Source organism: Mesoplodon densirostris, chromosome 16 (genome assembly GCF_025265405.1).
Source record: "Mesoplodon densirostris isolate mMesDen1 chromosome 16, mMesDen1 primary haplotype, whole genome shotgun sequence".
NCBI classification, from domain to species: domain Eukaryota; kingdom Metazoa; phylum Chordata; class Mammalia; order Artiodactyla; family Ziphiidae; genus Mesoplodon; species Mesoplodon densirostris.
This window is the reverse complement of record NC_082676.1, coordinates 88,055,883-88,076,176: the sequence shown is the minus strand read 5'-3', so window position 1 is coordinate 88,076,176 and position 20,294 is coordinate 88,055,883. Positions and strand designations below refer to the sequence as shown.

The 20,294-nt window shown below is 60.0% G+C and overlaps 2 protein-coding genes across 5 annotated transcripts in view; both read right to left on the bottom strand.

Moving 5' to 3' along the window:
* ADAP1 (ArfGAP with dual PH domains 1) overlaps nt 1-20,294 on the bottom strand; it is a 73,154-nt gene that overhangs the window by 21,746 nt on the left and 31,114 nt on the right. For all 4 annotated transcript variants that reach the window (XM_060078514.1, XM_060078515.1, XM_060078516.1 and 1 more), the window contains exons 2-4: nt 19,838-19,968; nt 10,906-10,997; nt 4,364-4,446 (exon numbers count right to left, since the gene is read on the bottom strand). In XM_060078514.1, the coding sequence (XP_059934497.1) occupies nt 4,364-4,446; nt 10,906-10,997; nt 19,838-19,968 (306 nt within the window). The remainder of the gene's footprint in view (nt 1-4,363; nt 4,447-10,905; nt 10,998-19,837; nt 19,969-20,294) is intronic.
* LOC132476526 (cytochrome c oxidase assembly protein COX19) overlaps nt 19,880-20,294 on the bottom strand; it is a 48,001-nt gene continuing 47,586 nt past the window's right edge. Inside the window, exon 4 of the transcript XR_009530148.1 lies at nt 19,880-19,968. The gene's annotated coding sequence lies outside the window, so the exon portion shown is untranslated. The remainder of the gene's footprint in view (nt 19,969-20,294) is intronic.

The following is a 20,294-nucleotide window of genomic DNA, read 5'->3' as shown; positions in this document are numbered from 1 at the left end:
CGGCTGCGCACCAGGCTCGCAGGGCAGCCAGGCGGGGCTCAGGCGTGCAGCGCCGAGGGGAGCCGTCCGTGAGCTTCCAGCGAAGGCGCACGTGCGGGCACAGAGCAGACCCAGGCAGGTGGGGCGGGGGACCCAGGCAGCTCGAGGAGCTGTTCATCAGGTGTGCAAGTCACACGTTAACGTCGTAAAAAACTGGAGCAGGGACCACATGGCCGTGCTGCAGGGAGGCACAGGGCTTGCCGGGGGCTGGGCCAGGCGCCCTGTGCCCAGGCCCCAGGGTGGCCCTCCCTGGCTAGGAGGTGGGCCCCCATGCCGGGTGGCTTCTCCTGGGCGGTGCCCCGTGGAGAGTGTCCCCTGGGCACGGGTGGCACTAGGGATAACCCCTCCAGCCGCCTCCCCAGAAGGGCCAGGACCTGGTTTCCGGGTTCTGCTCCCCAAGAGGCCGGCAAGAGAGCCCTGGGAGCCCCGGTCCTCCACCTCTCAGGTTCCCAGCTGCTCCGGCTGAAACGGCCAAAGGGGCCAGTGGGGAAAGGTTGAAGGCCGAGGGTCAGTGGGCGCAGGCTGGGCTGAGGGTGGTGCTGCTAGGACTCAAAGCCCCTTGTCCGGTGTTCCAGGAACATCACAGGCTTTGGGAACAGCACACGTGGCGGGTGCTTCTGGGTGTGAACGTGGGTGTGAACACAGGTGTGAACCTGAGATCCGTGTGTGACTGCATCTAAGAGCACACGCGTGTGAACGTGTGATTTGTGGCTACACGCACCATGGGAGTGTGTGTGAGCCCGTGTGAACACGCAGGGGTCGTGTCAGGGTGGCACCAGGAGGGGGACAGAAGCGCCTGCCTCGTGTGTGGTTCCAGCCCTGCCAGGGATGCCTCGGGCCCTGGACGCCCTGCGCCTGACGTCCCTCCACGGTCCCACTGCGACCCTGCGTCCCCACCACACAGGCGGGGACGGGTGGGGGGGCCCCGCCGCTCCCCCCGGGAGCCCCCGGCCCACCACCCCCAGGGCTCCACGCTCTCCGAAGGGGGCTGAACCCGCGAGGCAGGCCCGACCGAGCCGCGCAGGAAGCGCTGAGTGTGTCGGCATCGGGGGCGGCCGGCCCTCCGGACAACAGGGGCCCTTGTCGCCCGTGGAAGGCGGCCGTTGAGGCTCTGGCTGCAGGCGGGGACGGTCCGGGGACGGAGCCAGGCGCAGCTGTTACCCAGGGTCACCCCGGCGAGGGGCCTGCGGGGCGGCAGAGGCGCAGCCCGGCCCCGGCGCGCCCAAGCCTCGGTCCTGTTATCCCGGGGCGAGCACCTCCCGCACCCATGACCTTGGCCGAGGTCAGCCAGCAGCGCCAGCCGCACCGGTGACCTCAGCCAGGCTGGCACCTGCCGCCACACCCACCACCACAGCGGAACCGGCAAAGCCAGGCTGGCACCCCAGCAGCGCCGAGGCCGCCGCCGTCCTACCCGGAGGCCGCGCCCCCGCTCTGGGGGTTGCTGGCCAGTCCCCACCCGGGTCACATCTGTCCACAGCGCTTTTGCTGTGGTGACTTTTCCCCCACGGCCACTTAGTGGGCACCTGTGTCCCCTCCCTGCCCTCACAGCTGGGTTCCTTGTTATCACAGGGACCCGTGGAGACGTCCTTTGCTCTGGCTCGGATCCTGTGACGCCGCTACCGTGCTGTTGCTCAGACTGTCCAGCTCGGCCCCGGCAGTGACACTTCCTCCGCAGATGCCCTAAGCGCACCGGGTGGGGACTGGGCTCGCCTGAGGCCCCGGCAGGCGTCGTGCTGGGAGAGACCCCCGCCCACGACCGAGGGTCCCCAGCAGCCCCCCGAGCCCACCCCAGGCAGGTGGGCGTCCCGGCCCGGCCTCCCTTGGCCACGTCACACCTTGGAGCGGCCCTGCCCTGGCCCCGCGGTCCCCCTCCCTGGCACATCCCCATTCTCGGGGACCGTGGGCGTGTCGGCCCCTGTGCTGTGGGAAAGGCGCTCCTGGGGGGGCTGGGCCTCGCCAGGGATGTGGCTGGGGCGGGGGGAGGGGCGGGGGGGCGAGAGGAGGCGGGGGGGCGGGGCGGGCCGGGGGCCTGGTCGCCTGCCATCCCGACAGAGTGCCGGGCGGGGCTCTGGTCCAGGGGCCCCGGCCAGCCAGGCAGCAGCGGCTGTGAGAAGCGGCACCCCGGGTCTCCTGAACGCCGCCCTCTCCCAGGAGGAAGCCGGTGGGGGCAGCGGTGGGCGAGGGGGGGCTCCGCCGGGAGTGAGATTCAGAGGCTGTTCAGGACCCGCGCACAGAGCCAAGGCTCAGGCACCTCTGGTAACCCAGGGGGATCCCAGCAGCTGGTGCCCCGGGCACTCCCCACGTCTCCTTGAGGGGCCCTGACCCACGAGTGGCTTGGTGAGCACTTCCGTGGAGTCAGAGGACCAAGCTGACGGTCCCCAGGGCCCCACACACCCAGAACTCTGTGCCTGTAAATCTCAGGGCTCTGCTGGACGGGGGGCGGTGGGGAGCCACAGATGTGAATCTTCAGGGCTCGAGGGAGGGGGGCGTTAGTGTTCTGGGCAGGGTGGGTGGGCCTAGAGAAATGGGAATCAGAGCCCCATTAAGGGTCTCTGCACCAAGGCCACGAGCAGCTGCCGCCTCGTGTGGGGAGCACAGACAAGGCCCGAGGCCGGGGCCCCCCATGCTGGAGGTGACGTGTGAGTCGGCGGGGAGGCTGCAGAGCTGCAGGGGCCGGGCGATCAGAGATGGGGGCACGCGTGCACAGGACCCCCGGGGTGGGGGCCGGCACCGCCTGCTCCAGCCAAGCTCTCACCGTCACCCCCTGTGGGGCCTGCACCCCGCCCGGTGCCCCCTCAGCAGCACCCCAGCAGCGTCCCTGGGCCCAGCTGAGCTCGCCCCCCTCGCGCCCCGTGAGGGCTGGCCCTCTGCGGCCCCCAACACAACCTATCCAGGCGAGACAAGGGCCTGCCTCCGCAGGTGGGCCCCAGCCTTTGCTCTTCGCTGCCCCGAGGGTCTGACGGAGAAGCCGCGGCCTTCAAAGGCCTCCCGCTCCATCCCGCCACGTGTGCACCCCCAACGGGCTCTCCCCACCCCAGTCCCCTTGCCCGGCGCCCGAAGCACTCCCGAGGTGTCGTTTCACGAGAGGAATGGCAGCGGTGCCACCCTGTGCACAGCCTGCCCTCTCGGGAGGGCCCCAGAAGCGGGCCGGTGCGCACACATCTCCCGGCCATCGTGACTAGGTCACACGCCCACCCCTGACCAGCCAGGACCAAAGCTAAGACTCTTCCTGACGCTTGGGTGAAAGTCACACTTGCCCTTTTCTCAGGGAACCCAAAGGCGTTTCCAACCCAGGTGAAAAGTCTGGACCTGCCGCAGTAAAGCCACCACCGGCAGGGGCGGTGCCGCCCCGAGAGCAGAACCAGAGCGGGAAGCACGAGCAGGTCCTGCAGCGCTGACTGAGCCCCCCGGCTCAAACTGTGCCTGAAGCCAGAGCAGCTGTGTGAGCCACTTCGTTCCCTCTTCTCCTGGCGCCCACCTGGGTTGCCCTACTCTTGCTCACCACCAGAGGTCCTGACGCGGGAACAGGCACAAAGTCCCGCACCTGCCTCTGAATCGAGGCCGCACGCCACGCGTTATAAATCGCCGAGATGTTTATGCCTGGGAGACAAAGGCTGTGGGGTGAGCCTTCCTGGGGTCCCAGAGCTGGGAGGCCGGGTTTCAGGCAGGACGGGGCACAAGCGCCCCAGGGCTGAACAGGCACAGGCGCCCACGTCCTCTCTCCCTCGCATGTCAGGGGCATCAGGAGAGGAGGAAGTGGCTCTCTGGGGTGGACCGTAATTGAATCCCGGCCACGTCCCAGCCCTGGGCCACATCAGGGGCTCGGGAGGAGAGGGGACCTGGAGCCGCCTGCTGTGCAGGAGCGTGGGCTGCACGCAGAGCCCCTCCCGGCCAACGGGGGATAAAGGGGCCGATCCCACGACAGACCCCTGGGCCGCCCGCATGTGATCACCCCCAACCCGTGTGCTGACAGAGTCCCTGGGGCCTGGCCCCCCCTTCCCTGGGCCCCACTGGCCCAGGCCCATCCACACCCCTCCTGCCAGGACCCACCCACCCTGCGGGCCCTCCTGCTGCCACCAGGCTGGAGGGCCCCGGGCAGCCCCCCACCCTTCAGTCGGGGTTCAGGGCTGGGCTGTGAGCAGCTGCGGGGACCCCTGGTGCCAGGTCAGCCGGCTGGTGTCAGGGGCCAACGGATGGACACGGATTCAGAACACTTAGGCGGTCGCCCAGGTTCCGAAGGACCCTGCTCCAGCTCCGTGAGGTAGGGGCGGGGGGAAGGAGAGACAGAGCGGAAGGACAAACGGACAGGCGCCGGCGTCCTCACCTGCAGAGTAGGGCTCCTGCCGCTCGGGGTGGGCGAACTCCTGCCGTTCGTACTTGGCCCGGATCCACTGTTCCCGCAGGAGCCTGGGGAGAGAGGGGACGGGCTGGGGGACAGTCTGGCCTGAGCGCAGGCCCGCAGGAGCTGCCGCGCAGAGGGGGGCCCTGGGCTCGGTCGTGCCGCCTCGCAGGGCCACCAGCTTTGGGCTTGAACACTGTCTGCTCATCAGGTAGTTTCACCACTTCATAGTCCCCTTTGTAAAACTGAGATGTAATTCACGTACCATAAAACCCACCCGTTTAAGGGTTCGCTTCAGCACTTCCTGGTGTCCTCACAGGCTGCGCAGCCACCACCAGGGTCTGGTCCCACAACAGTCCGTCCCACCAAATGGAACCCCATCCCAGTCTGCAGTGCCCCCGCCTCCCGGCCCCAACCGTGAGTCCGCTTCCCGCCGGGACGTCTCCTGTGCCTGGAACGTGCGACGTGCTCAGAGTGTCTGGGGCTCATCCATGTGGCAGCTCAGTCACCGCCCCCGCTCCGTCTGGGAGGTCACGCTCATGTTCGGGTCCAGAGAAGGAAAAGGCCCAGCCAGCACCTGCCCCCCAGGGCCCACCCCGTGCTCCCCGGAGAGCGGCTCCCCAGGGCAGCAGTGGTCGCAGGTCACGGGAGGGCAGCAGGCAGGGGAGGCAAGGCAGTGAGGAGAGGGCTGGCCCCACGGCCCCGCAGCTCCCGGCCGCTCCCCTCTCCCAGGCCGCCCCCTCCCGTGGGGTCCCCCACGAGCAGCCAGGTGGGCACTTGGCAACCCTGCCCTCAGCCCGAAGTCTTCGGCACCAGCTCCCGTCCCTCCGGAGCTGACACGGCCCCGTGACCCCGGTGGCATGGCCTCACCTCGGCCCCCCTCAGCCCGCTGTGCCCACCTGTGGTCCTGGCAGCCCCTGGCCCCCTCATCTCCCAGATCTCACGGCTAATGTGCAAAGGCCCCCGTCCCCAGACGCCACCACAGCCCGAACTTCTGTTTCTGATGCAGGTAGATTTGAACTGATGTCACTGCAGAGGTGGCTGCAGCTGGGGGGCAGGGGCCAGCTGGGGCAGAGCTGACCACTTCCTCCCTGCGTGGACTCATGGGGCCCGTCTCCCACCGGGCACCTGGGCACCAGGCGGGGGCGGCCACACCCGCTGCACGGGCTGGCGGACGACCGATTCCCGCTCACGGGCCTGCCCTCACAGGATGCTTTCCCCTGGGCGCTCAGCCCCACGTCACTAACCTGCTCAAAAGTCAGGGGCTGTGCTGTGCCCCTGGGGAGGTGACCCCTTGGCCATGGCCTCCCCTTCTGCACAGACGGCCTTGGGAAGACGGTGACAAAGTTCCATTCTCGTGCTGGGGGCAGCTCTCACCTCCAGCCGCCCCTGCGAACCCAGACCTCCTCCCGTCTCATCCGTGTGACTTCCGAGGCTGTCATGGGCCACACGGTGTCCCCATCCCGCCAAGTATGTATGCTGGAGTCCCGACCTGCATGACCTCGGGCCTACCCTTGTCTGGAGACGAGACGGCCGAGACCAGTGAGCCGGGACCAGGCCATCCTGGTGCAGGAGCCCTAACCCCACGTCACCGGGGCCCTCAGGAAAAGGGGCGTCTGGACACAGGCCGCAGAGGGACAGCCACGTGAGGACACGGATGCCGGCCCCGGGAAGACCACCCCACGCAGCCCCAGGACTGGGAGACACAATTTCTCCTGCTCACGCCGCCGGCCTGTAGCCCCTCTTCGGAGGCCTCGCCTGGGACCTGCCAAGGGAGGGGCACCCACAGGCCCACAGCTGCCTTGAGTGGGGCTGGCTCCCAGCTGCCCCAGCCACACAGCAAGCAGGAGGCCCGGCTTCCAGCAGAGGCCAAACTGAGCGGGCCGGCCTGACCACCACCCGCGACGCTGGGGTTGAAACTCAGGGCACTGGTGGCACCGGAAGGGAATGTGGGCCCCGGCCGCTCTCTGAGTCACGCGCCCAGGCCCTCTGCTTCTCACGTTGCCCCAGCTGGCGGGGTGGGCTCCCAGCTCCAGACAGCTCCAGACAGCAGTGGGGCTGGGGGACACTGTGTCCAGAACCCACCCTGGGCCAGACCCTGGCCACCTGACTCACCACCTCATTACACCCTCGTGATGCCCCGGGGCAGGGGGGGCAGGCGGCATCCTTCCAGCTTCACGGCTGAGGAAACGGAGGCCACTGGGTCTTAGACTGCCGGGAGGCTGGTGCGGCCCCTGTGCTGAGTGCGCACAGCTGAGGAGGTGCACCATCTCCACAGTGTACGCGGGCATTCACACCCTGCTGCACAGCGCTCCACAGTGTACGCGGGCATTCACACCCCGCTGCACGGCTCACCCCGCTGCACGGCTCTCCACAGTGTATGCGGGCATTCACACCCCCTCCACCGCTGCACCTTCTCCACAGTGTACGCGGGCATTCACACCCCGCTGCACCGCACTCCACAGTGTACACGGGCATTCACACCCCGCTGCAAAGCTCTCCACAGTGTACGCGGGCATTCACACCACCTCCACCGCTGCACGGCTCTCCACAGTGTACGCGGGCATTCACACCCCGCTGCACTGCTCTCCACAGTGTACGCGGGCATTCACACCCCGCTGCACTGCTCTCCACAGTGTACGCGGGCATTCACACCCCCTCCACCGCTACACCTTCTCCACAGTGTACGCGGGCATTCACACCCCGCTGCTCAGCGCTCCACAGTGTACGCGGGCATTCACAACCCGCTGCAAAGCTCTCCACAGTGTACACGGGCATTCACACCCCGCTGCACTGCTCTCCACAGTGTACGCGGGCATTCACACCCCCTCCACCGCTGCACGGCTCTCCACAGTGTACGCGGGCATTCACACCCCCTCCACCACTGCACGGCTCTCCACAGTGTACGCGGGCATTCACACCCCGCTGCAAAGCTCTCCACAGTGTACGCGGGCATTCACACCCCGCTGCAAAGCTCTCCACAGTGTACGCGGGCATTCACACCCCGCTGCACAGCGCTCCACAGTGTACGCGGGCATTCACACCCCACTGCACAGCTCTCCACAGTGTACGCGGGCATTCACACCCCGCTGCACTGCTCTCCACAGTGTACGCGGGCATTCACACCCCGCTGCACAGCGCTCCACAGTGTACACGGGCATTCACACCCCCTCCACCGCTGCACCACTCTCCACAGTGTATGTGGGCATTCACACCCCCTCCACCGCTGCACCTTCTCCACAGTGTACAGGGGCATTCACACCCCCTCCACCGCTGCACGGCTCTCCACAGTGTACACGGGCATTCACACCCCGCTGCACTGCTCTCCACAGTGTACGCGGGCATTCACACCCCCTCCACTGCTGCACCGCTCTCCACAGTGTATGTGGGCATTCACACCCCCTCCACCGCTGCACAGCTCTCCACAGTGTACACGGGCATTCACACCCCCTCCACTGCTGCACGGCTCTCCAGTGTACACGGGCATTCACACCCCCTCCACTGCTTCACAGCTCTCCACAGTGTACATGGGCATTCACACCCCGCTGCACAGCTCTCCACAGTGTATGCGGGCATTCACACCACCTCCACCGCTGCACGGCTCTCCACAGTGTACGCGGGCATTCACACCCCACTGCACAGCGCTCCACAGTGTACGCGGGCATTCACAACCCGCTGCAAAGCTCTCCACAGTGTACACGGGCATTCACACCCCGCTGCACAGCTCTCCACAGTGTACGCGGGCATTCACACCCCCTCCACCGCTGCACAGCTCTCCACAGTGTACGCGGGCATTCACACCCCCTCCACCGCTGCACCTTCTCCACAGTGTACACGGGCATTCACACCCCCTCCACCGCTGCACCACTCTCCACAGTGTATGTGTGCATTCACACCCCCTCCACCGCTGCACGGCTCTCCACAGTGTATGTGGGCATTCACACCCCCTCCACCGCTGCACAGCTCTCCACAGTGTACAAGGGCATTCACACCCCCTCCACCGCTGCACCTTCTCCACAGTGTACACGCGCATTCACACCCCCTCCACCGCTGCACCGCTCTCCACAGTGTACACGGGCATTCACACCCCCTCCACTGCTGCACAGCTCTCCACAGTGTACACGGGCATTCACACCCCCTCCACTGCTGCACCTTCTCCACAGTGTACACGGGCATTCACACCCCCTCCACCGCTGCACGACTCTCCACAGTGTACACGGGCATTCACACCCCACTGCACAGCTCTCCACAGTGTACGCGGGCATTCACACCCCCTCCACTGCTGCACCGCTCTCCACAGTGTATGTGGGCATTCACACCCCCTCCACCGCTGCACAGCTCTCCACAGTGTACACGGGCATTCACACCCCCTCCACTGCTGCACGGCTCTCCAGTGTACACGGGCATTCACACCCCCTCCACTGCTGCACAGCTCTCCACAGTGTACATGGGCATTCACACCCCACTGCACAGCTCTCCACAGTGTACGTGGGCATTCACACCCCCCTCCACTGATGCACGGCTCTCCACAGTGTACGTGGGCATTCACATCCCGCTGTACAGCTCTCCACAGTGTACACGGGCATTCACACCCCCTCCACCGCTGCACGGCTCTCCAGTGTACACGGGCATTCACACCCCCTCCACCGCTGCACGGCTCTCCACAGTGTATGTGGGCATTCACACCCCCTCCACCGCTGCACGGCTCTGCACAGTGTACGTGGACATTCACACCCCCTCCACCGCTGCATGGCTCTGCACAGTGTACGCGGGCAGACCTGAGCACCTGAGTCTGGGGAATGGGGCGGGCTCGGGTCCTGTGAACCTTCACTCAGTGGAGGTTTCCGGAAGGTGGGGCCCATTGGGGTTCAGAGTACCCTCCCAGTGGGGACACCTGGTCACCCAAGAGGCCCTGACCACGCAGCCCTGCAAGGAGGCTTTGCACGGACCAGGCTGCAGAGGGGCTGGCCGAGCCCTGGGCAGAAGACAGGCCTGTGGCCGGTCTGTCCCCTCGCCACACGCTCAGAGCGGTGGGGATGCAGGATGTGCATGCGAATGGCCCAGACCACAGAGGAGCCTGTGGCTGGGTGAGTAAAATCAGGTCTAGAATCAGCTGCCATCTTGCTGATTCATACCGAGATGGAGCCGGTGGGGTGGGGCGCGAGTTCCCCGGGAGCCCAGAGCCCAGGATGCGCCAGGGCCTGGGGGGCCGGCCTGCCCGTGAAGGGGTGTAGGGGTGGGCGCGGCGCACTGAGGTGAGGCCGGCCTCGGTCTCCCTGCCTGTGAAGTGTCCGCACTGGATGCGCCTCCCAGCCTCCCCACTGCGGCCGCCAGCAGCCCCCCGGTCTCCCACGCCTCGTTCACACAGAACTAGAAACACACAGCCCTGCGTGCAGCCCGGGTCCAGGTGCCACCGGGCGGGGTCCCCGGGGTGTGGGGTTCACCAGTGAGTCAGGAGGCGACAGCGCTGAGCAAACAGGAGGGAGGTGCCGCCCGGGGGGCCAGGGCCCTCGCAGCCATGGGCGTGTCCCCGGCCTGGGAGGAGGTGGGGCTGCGTCCCTACCCTCCTTTCCCAGAAAAGGAAACTCCGGGAGGGGCTCTCATCACAAGAGGGGCCCTTCACCTCCGAGCCGCAGCTGAGCAGCTGTGACACGGGCCAGCTGAGGTGGGGGCCGTCAGGGGCGTGAGTGACCCTTGAGGGCATTGGGAGGGTTGCCAGGGATGGATGGGTGGGTCTGATATGGGTGGAGAAGGTATGAGGGGTGCTTGGGGGGGCCAGCTCGTGAGACAGGGGAGGGTCCCCAGGAGCCCCCCAGGAGGGATCTGGAGACCCCTGGTGGGCAGGTTCCCTGCTGGTGCTGAGCCTGACACAGGCAACCGACCCCACGGGGCTGGGGTCCCAGCCCCACCCCAAGCACCTCCCCTGACTTCCAGAACCTTCTGGAACCCCACAGTGTGCTGCCCTGTGCTGGGCGCCGGGAAGAGAGATTCGAGGAGCCCACCCTCCCTTGAGCCCATGGGACCCAAGGAGGAAAGGCCTCTGCAACCCCTTGGCTCTGAGGGGGCCAGAGGAGGGGGGAGGGGTCCTCAGGAATGAGCGGCGGCCGAACGGAGCCAGCCTGGGGGCTGGGGTCCCGGGGGGTCAAGCAAGGGCCTCGGGTGGAAGGAACAGCCGGGGGATGTTGGGGCGGGAGGGGCCTGGGGAGTGGCCATCCAGCCCGGAGGGGGAGCCACTCAGGGACCACGGGGGCGGGAACCCAGGTGGGGTGCAGATGGGGACACTGAGGTCGGTGCGGGGCTGGGGTCACACGGGAGCAGGCCCGCCTCCCCAGGTCCACGCCCGGCGCACCAAGAACCAAGACCAAACGGAGGACAGCCTGGACGGGGCCCCCAGGACGCAAGCCCGGCGCCCACCTTCCCTCACCCCGGCCCCTCCCGCCGCCCAGCGGGTCGTCCGGAGCCGTCTCCAGAGCCTGCGCGTGCCGGCTGTTTACCAGCGACCCTGACAAAAGCCCTTTGTTACTCACTGGCAGTCGGAGGCTGAGGGCCGGTAGTAGAAGGGGGGCACTTTGGACTCGAATGTGGCTCTGGCGACATGGTTTCCGCGGGAGGTCATGAACTGCAAGAGAGAGGGTGGGTCAGGGCCCCAGAGGCCAAGGCCGGCTGACCCCAGGGCCCTGGCAGCTCGCTGCCTGGAAGAGGTGAGCAGGGGCAGGGGACTGCCCTTCCCCACAGCTGGCTGGGGCCAGGTGCCTCCAGAAAGGGGCCCTCCTTGGGACGAAGGCCCTTGCCCTTGGCCTCACACGAGGCCTGGCTTGTCCACTCTGCCTGAGCGGCGCAGAAGGAGCCCATGTTCCTGTAGGGCAGCCAGGCTGCAGAGACCAGGCATGCGACTGCAAGCTGTGAACAAGCTGGGGGGTGGGGGTGACGGGGAGCCTCTGGAGCAGCCGCCACGCGGGGCGTCCCGGGCACAGAAATAGCACGTGCAAAGGACCTGAGGTGGAGCGAGCTGGGCGTACTGGAGGAGATGCCCTGGCCTGGCCTGGCAGGTGTGGGAAGGGGGCCTGACCACAGGGGCCTCAAGGGCAGGGAGGGAGTCAGGTGCTCTGACCCGTCCCTCTAAGTCATCGCATTTGAGGACCATCAGGCCGTGGATGTGGAGGATCAATGGGGAAAAAATCACAAACAATAAGATACTTCAGCAAAAGGCTGGTACCAACTTAGAGTCCTAAAAGCGATGGCTTTTCTATACAAAACACCAATCTGCTCAGAGGTCTAATAGGAGGAAAGGCCCGCCGCTAAGAGCAGGTGGACAAAGCACCTAAGAACTAGCTCTAATGAGGATCATTCAGTCTCTATGAAGAAACTGTCCTGTGCTCCAGGGGAGCAAAAGAAACTCCAAAGACATACCAAGTCCTTGGTCAGGGAGACAGGAAGCATGCTGTCTCCTTGTGTTGGTCTATTTTTAGCAATTCTCAAAAAAAGAAAACCAGGAATAGAATTTTCAAGAGCTAGCAAAGATTCTAAAGTTCATTTTAAAATTAACAAGCAAAAGCATCCTAGAAAATTCTGAAAATGAAGATGCTTCCTACCAGATATTCAAACCTGTTATAATGCTATTATGAGTCAAACAGTTCTGACCAGAAAGCCTAAAAGGTCCAGAAACAGATCCAATAGGATCTAATATCCAATACTAAACAGGTTAGTAAGACAAGTGGTGTACAAGAGTGGTAACATCTCAGATCGACGGGGGAAGTGCCCATTAGTTGATGACCAGTAAGAAACTGGAAACTATTGGAGAAAAGGGGGTATGCTTTTCAGCAAAGTAAACTCCAACTGGATTAAAGACTGAATTTCCAAAGTTAAACAACAGAAATAGTAGATGAAGGGAATTTCTTGGCGGTCCAGTGGTTAAGGCTCCATGCTTACACTGCAGGGGGCACGAGTTCAACCCCTGGTCAGGGAACTAAGATCCCGCGTACCATGCAGCATGGCCAAAGGTAGATGAAAATCATGGGATGATTTAAAAAATAATTTTAGGAAAATATGGAAGGAAATCTTCATGACTTTGGGTTAGGAGTGGATTCTTAGAGGTGACACCAAACGTATAAGTAACAAAAGAAAAAAAAAATCAACGGAACTTCATCAAAATTAAAAACTTTTGTGTTTCTAAGGACACCATCAGGAAAGTGAAAAGATTTATGAAACTTAAAAACACGAGGCTCATGAGAAATGGACACAAAATGCCACACAGCATAGGATTTGCCAGAACAGGCAAATCCAGATGACAGAAAGCCAACTGGGGGTCTTAGGGGGAGGGGAGTGGCCACTAAGGGGGACGGGTTTCCCCTGAGCTGAGGGAAATGTTCTGGAACTAGACGGAGGTGATGGTTGAACAAGATTGTGAATGTGCTTTATTTTTTTACTGCAGCGTAGCTGACATACAGTGTTGGTTTCAGGTGTACGGCATCGTGGTTCGACATTTATACACATTACGAGATGACAAAGTTATTACAACACTGTTGACTGTGTTGACTGTGTATCCCCTGTGCTGTACGTTACATCCCGTGACTTATCATATGACTGACGTTCGTGCCTCTGAATATCCTGCACCTACTTCTTCTGTTCCCCCACCCCCTTCCCTCTGGCAACAGCTGTTTGTTCTCTGTACCTATGAGTCTGTTTCTGTTTTTTAATATTTGTTAATTTTTTTTTTTTTTTTTTTGCGGTATGTGGGCCTCTCACTGTTGTGGCCTCTCCCGTTGCGGAGCACAGGCTCCGGATGCGCAGGCCCAGCGGCCATGGCTCACGGGCCCAGCCGCTCCGCGGCATATGGGATCCTCCCAGACCGGGGCACGAACCCGTATCCCCTGCATCGGCAGGCGGACTCTTAACCACTGCGCCACCAGGGAGGCCCAATATTTGTTAATTTTGTTTTCCAGATGCCACACGTAAGGGAGATCACACAGTACTTCTCTTTCTGTGTCTGACAGATTTCACTTATCATAATACTACCCTCTAGGTCCATCCATGTTGTCGCAGATTGTAAAATATCACTCTTTTTTATGGTTGAGTAATATTCCATTGTATATATACACCACATCTTCCTTATCCATTCATCTGTAGGTTGCTTCCGTATCTCGGTTATTGTAAATCACGCTGCAGTGAACACGGAGGTGCGTATATCTTTTGGATTAAAAATGTTCTAGTAAGCACCCAGGAGTGGGACTGCAGGATCATATGGTAGTTCTGTTTTTAATTTTTGGAGGAATCTCCATACTGTTCTCTGTAGTGGCTGCACCAACCAGTGTAGGAGGGTTCCCTTTTCTTTACATACTCTCCAGCATTTATTACTATTATTATATTTAAATGAATTTACTTATTTACTAACTTATCTATCTTTGGCTGCGTTGGGTCTTCATTGCTACGCGTGGGCTCCCTCCAGTTGCAGCAAGCAGGGGCTGCCCTTTGTTGCAGTGCGCGGGCTTCTCACTGTGGTAGCCTCTCCTGCTGCGGAGCACAGGCTCTAGAGTACAAGCTCAGTAGTTGTGGCTCACGGGCTCTAGAGTGCAGGCTCGGTAGTTGTGGCGCACGGACTTAGCTGCTCTGCGGCATGTGAGATCTTCCTGGACCAGGGCTTGAACCCGTGTCCCCTGCATCGGCAGGCGGATTCTTAACCACTGCGCCACCAGGGAAGTCCAGCATTTATCCAGCATTTATTACTTGTAGACTTTTTAATGATGGCCATTCTGACTGGCGTGAGGTGGTACCTCATTGTGGTTTTCATTTGTATTTCACTAATAATTAGCGACAGTGAGCACCTTTTCATGTGCCTGTTAGCCATATGTATGTCTTCTTTGGAAAAATGTCTGTTCAGGTCCTCTGCCCATTTTTAATTGGACAGTTTCTTTTTTTGATACTGAGTTGTATGAGTTCTTTGTATATTTTGTGTAATAACTCTTATTGCATAAATTGTTTGCAAATATCTTCTCCCATTCGGTAGGTGGTTTTTTCATTTTGTTGACAGTTTCCTTTGCTGTGCAAAAGCTTTTTAGCTTGCTGTGGTCCCATCTGTTTATATTGCTCTTGCTTCCCTTGCCTGAGGAGACCAGTCCAAAATGATATTGCTACGACCGATGTTAGAGCGCATACTGCCTGTGTTCTCTTCTAGAAGTTTTATGGTTCCAGGTCTTATATTTAGGTCTTTAATCGATGGTTTCAGGTCTTACACTTAGGTCTTTATCCATTTTGAGTTTATTTTTCGTATATGGTGTAACAAAGTGGTCCAGTTCCATTCTTTTGCATGTGGCTGTCCAGTTTTCCCAACACCATTTATAGAAGAGACTCTCCCCCATTGTACGTTCCTGCCTCTGGATTATTCGCTTCATTTTTTAAACATTTATTTTATTGAGGACTTCCCTCGTGGCGCAGTGGTTATGAATCCGCCTGCCAACGAAGGAGACACGGGTTCGAGCCCTGGTCTGGGAAGATCCCACACGCCACGGAGCAACTAAGCCCGTGTGCCACAACTACTGAGCCCGCGAGCCACAACTACTGAGCCTGCGAGCAACAACTACTGAAGCCCATGCGCCTGGAGTCCATGCTCTACAACAAGAGAAGTCAACACAATGAGAAGCCCACACACCACAAGGAAGAGTAGCCCCCGCTCGCCGCAACGAGAGAAAGCCCGCGTGCATCAACGAAGACCCAATGCAGCCAAAAATAAAATTTATTTAAAAAAATTATTTTATTGAAGTATAGTTGATTTACAACGTTGTGTTAATTTCTGCTGTAGAGCAAAGTGATTCAGTTATACATATTATATATTCTTTTCATATTCTTTTCCACTAGGTTCATCACAGGATACTGAATATAGTTCTGTGTGCTATACAGTAGAACTTTGTTGTTTATCCATTTATACATAAGAGTTTGCATGTGCTCATCCCAAACTCCCAGTACTTCCCTCCCCCAGCTCCCCTCCCCACCAGCAACCACGAGTCTGTTCTCTGTGTCCATGAGTCTGTTTCTGTTTCACAGATAAGTTCATTTGTGTCATATTTTAGATTCCACATATAAGTGATATCATAAGGTATTTGTCTTTCTCCTTATGACTTACTTCACTTGGTAGGATAGTCTCTAGGTTCATCCATGTAGCTGTAAATGGCATTATTTCATTCTTTTTTATGGCTGAGTAGTATTCCATTATATACATGTACCACTTTGATTGTTCACTTTAAAATGAATTTTATGTTATATGAATTTCACCTCAGTAATTGAAAAAATTACATAGCTCCTTAAGAATATAAACTGCACTTTTTGCATTTTAAAAATAATATTTTAAAAGTAAAGTTAAAATACAACCAACAGGATGAGAAGAACTACTTGCAAATACTAAATCTGATAAGGGATTTGTGTCCAGAAGACATAAAGAACTCAATAATAAAACCACCTAACTCAATAATAAACAGACAACCCATTTTTAAAACGGGCAGAGGATCTGAATGGACATTTTTCCAAAGAAGATAGACAAAAAGGCACTTCCCTGGTGGCACAGTGGTTAAGAGTCTGCCTGCCAATGCAAGGGGCACGGGTTCTATCCCTGGTCTGGGAAGATCCCACATGCCGCGGAGCAACTAGGCCCGTGAGCCACATCTACTGAGCCTGCGCTCTAGAACCCGTGAGCCACAACTACAGAGCCCACGTGCCACTACTGAAGCCCGCGCGCCTAGAGCCCGCGCTCCGCAACAAGAGAAACCACCGCGATGAGAAGCCCGCGCACCACAATGAAGAGTAGCCCCCGCTCGCCGCAGCTAGAGGGAGCCCGCGTGCAGCAATGAAGACCCAATGCAGCCAAAAATAAATAAATAAGTAAATAAATTAAAAAAAAAAAAAAAAGAAGACACACAAATGGCCAAGAAGCACATGAAACGATGCTCAACGTTACTCATCGTTAGGGAAATGGGGACCAAAACCACAAGACCCCACCGTGCACCCAGCAGGACGGCTGAAGTCAGACAGATGGCAATGGGCGCTGGAGAAGACACAGAGAAACGGGGATCCGCATGGATCGTTGGTGGGAATGGGCAGCTGTGCTGGGAAGAGCCTGGCAGATCCCCAAACATTAAACACAGAGCCACCGTGAGGCCCGGCAGTGCCACTCCCTTCTGAGAGAACGGAAAGCACAGAAATAGTCTGAGCAGCACTGTTCAGAAGAGCTGGGAAAACGAGACAACCCAGGTGTCCATCAGCTGGTGAACGGATAAACAAGCTGTGGGCCATCCATGCGATGGACATGACCTCGGCCACAAAAAGAAGTGAAGTGCGGACACCTCGATGACACAGATGAATCCTGAACACATGGTGCTCAGTGAAAGACGACACAGGAGCCGCACGTGGTGTGATTCCACTGACTCGAAGCGTCCGGATCAGGCAAATCCATGAAGACAGAAAGCAGAAGTCCTACTCGCAGCAGGAGCTGGGGTGGGGAGAGTGCTGGGGAGAGGCGGCTAGTGGGCACAGGCTTATCTGGGGACATGAACATATTCCGAAATTAGATCGTGGCAATGGTTGCACAGCCCTGAGAATTCATGAAAACTACTGAATTGTACATTTTAAAAGGGTGAGGTGTATGGTGTGTGAATGACAGAAATCAAGCTGTTCTGAGTAAAAATAATCTGAGGGTAGGGCAGGCCTATCTAAGTGTGCTGTAAACCCTAAAACCACAAAAGGCAAGGTTGATAAATGTGATTACTTCAAAGTAAAAACGTTTCCACTGCAAAAACCACCATGAGCAGAGTCAAAAGACACCCTTGAGAAAAACGTCTTCACCTACCGTCTCTGAGGGCTGCAGCCCTCCTACGTGAAAACCCCCGAGAAAACAGAAGCAGCTCACAGCGGCGGCCCAGGGCCCGGAAGCTCACAGATGGCTCTGAAACGTCTAAGATGCTGCACCTCACACTCAAGACGAGAAAAGACCCTACTGGGAACAAGGGTTCACCTCTCTGTCGGCAAAGACGGGCCCCGAGAGACAGGGGTCGGCGGGAACGCGGGCAAACGCTCTCACACGTGCGGGCACAGGCGTGGCTAAGAGGGGAAACTGGCAAAATCCTTAAAACTAGTCACGGAGCCTCTGACCTCCCCTTCGAGGAATGTGAGCCCCGCCGTTGCCCCCGGCAGGAGGTGATGCTTCTGTGAGGCCGTCCGCGGCCCGGTGGTCACGGTGGGAAGACCCCCTGTGCCCTTGTGTGCACGGAGGAGCCTGCTGGGTAAACTGGGACTCTCCAGGCAGGGGTGCGCTGGGCAGCCGCGGCCTGAGACACACGGGCGTCCCAGGGGCACCCGCGCTCCCCGGAGTCTGTGCACGCGGACACGGGGAAACGCCCCAGGGTCCACCACCCGTGACCGTGGTCCGTCCACACAGTGGGTGTCACCGGGCCTTTATAAAGGGGGGGAAGCGCTCGCATGGTGGTTTAGGCCTGGCGGAGGGGTGGGAGCTGAGGGCTCGGGGTTCTTTCTGAAGTGATGAAAATGTTCTAAAATTGACTGTGGTGATGATTGCTCAACTCAGCGACTGTGCCATAAACCACTGAATTGTGCTTCAAAGAGTGAGTTGTGTGCCTTGTGAATTATATTTCAATAAGCTTCTTTAAAGAAGATGCTATAGAAAAATACAAAGTTCGGGGGAAAAAACATGAAAAGAAACAAAAGGAAAAGGCACGGATGAGGGTCCCGCGCGCCCGGCCCACAGCCAGGGCTGAGCTCCCCGCATCGCGGCCGCCCTCCCGGGAGCGGGCCTGGCTCAGGCAGGCTCAGAACCCCCAGCCAGCCACCAGCCCAGGGACTCAGGGGCAGAGTGAGGGGAGGACCGGAGCCCGGAGGCCCGGCAGGGCCCCTTCCACACCGACCCGCCCCACCTTGAGGCGGGGGTCCAGCGCCCTGCAGGCCAAGCCCTTCCAGCCCCTCGAGGTCACCTCTGTTTTAATGGCAGAGAAGAGGGGCAGACGACAGAAACGGGATGAAGGCCCCCCTCAGCTCCCAGCACCCCCGTCCCACATCTGCACCCCTGGCACCAGCCCGGCCTCTCTTCGGACCTTCTCACGAGCGTTCGGAGGTGGAAACCAGAGCTTTCCTGGTGGCACCCGTGTCCAGGACCCTCTCCCTCTCTCCTCACAAGGCATCACACCCTGCAGGGCGTCAAGGCAGCCTCCGCCTCCACTGTCTGACCACTGGGATGAGGGTGCCTCCAGCCACATGTGTGAATGTTCCACGTGCACAGGGCGGCTTCGTTACCTGCAGACTGACTTGGCACGAAGGCCTGGGTAGGCCCGGGACTCTGCATTTCTAACGAGCTATGGAGAGGCTGCTGCTACCAAGGCTACATGGACAGCAGCAAACTGCTACTCCCGGAAGCAGGGGGAGTGCACGGGGAACACCCAGCCTTGGATCCCCCGGCCCTGAGGCAGCCACCAGCCAGGGAACTCCTTCTCTCACTGGGTGGGCATGGACACCACGCCCCCTGAACCCTTGACCCTGGAGTCAAATTTGAGGAGTTAGGGGCCTGCCCCTCGGCTCCCACCCATCTCCCTGAAGCCTCTGTCAGGGGTCAGGCCCCACCTGGGCAGACTCCACAGCCACAGCCCTCTGTCTGGAACTCGCTACCCGAGGCTGTGCCCTGTTCTCACCTTCAGTCAGGCTGTGGGGCCCTGTCTGCCACCCCGGCCCAAGTCACCACCCCCTGCCCACCAGCAACCTGCATGTCCCCCTCTCTAAGGCCTTCTCCAGGGGCCAGCCACTCGCCACGCCCCCCATAGCAATTGTGCAATGAACACGGGTCAGGTGGATGGGTGGGTGGGTGGGTGGATGGGTGGATGGGTAGGTGGGTGGATGGGTGGATGGGTAGGTGGGTGGATGGGTGGATGGGTAGGTGGGTGGATGGGTGGACGGATGGTTCAGTGAAGGGCTTGACTTTTGTTACCTTCTGCGACTCTCCGTAAGGTTAGCAATAAAACCCTAACAACAAGGGGGCCTGTCCCATTGCACAGCTGCTCCATGCTGTGTTCCCTGAGCACCAGAATGTCCCAGGTGTGGGAAATGGGACCAAAGCCACAGGAGCCGCCCACGGAGCGGAGTCAATAGCCTCCTGCACTCGCTCGCTCATTCATTCACTCTGCAGCTGCCGCAAGAGGGAGGCAGGGAGAGTCAGTCCTGGCACTGGATGCACAGGGCGGGGGCAGAGGCCCAGGAGGGCCGAGGTCCAGCTGCTGGCCCCTTGGCCTCCCAACACTTGTGGATGGTCTCCCCGCAGCCTGGGATCCCTGACAGCCCAGGCCCCCTTGGGACACCAGAGGTGGAGCGACCTCCAAGGTGTCATGACCCAGAGGGTGGGGCCGAGGTCACCCAGGGGCAACGGGACAGGCCTGTGTCCCCTCCTCCCCACCTGGCACCCCTGCCTGGCCTTACCTCCACTTGGGCATCCTCCCAGGCGTCCAGGCGGACGGACTTCACCTTGCTGACCTGAGGGATGTTCCGGTGAATTCCAGAGCAGCTCAGACAGATGAACACCCCTAGGGTGTATGAGGCCCAGTCAGGATCTGGAAGACAAGGCCAGACGTTCAGGGCTCGCTGACCCCGAGGGTCCCCCAGAGGGGACACAACGCTGGACCAGGGCCCACAGGGCTGGAAGGCCCCCTCCCTTTCTGGCCTTGGTCTCGTCTGTGCAATGGGAGGCCAGCCAGGAGACCAGGTTCACAGGCTCTGGGGGCCCAGAGTGGGGGTCCCTGCCCCCCGCACAGAGGAGCAGCCCCACCCCATCATCCTAGCTGCTCCTGGGGACCGAGGGGACCCTGAGTGGACCACAGTAGCGCGGGAGACACTGGGGCAACGTGCTGATGAGAACCCAAGATCAGCACCCGTCCGA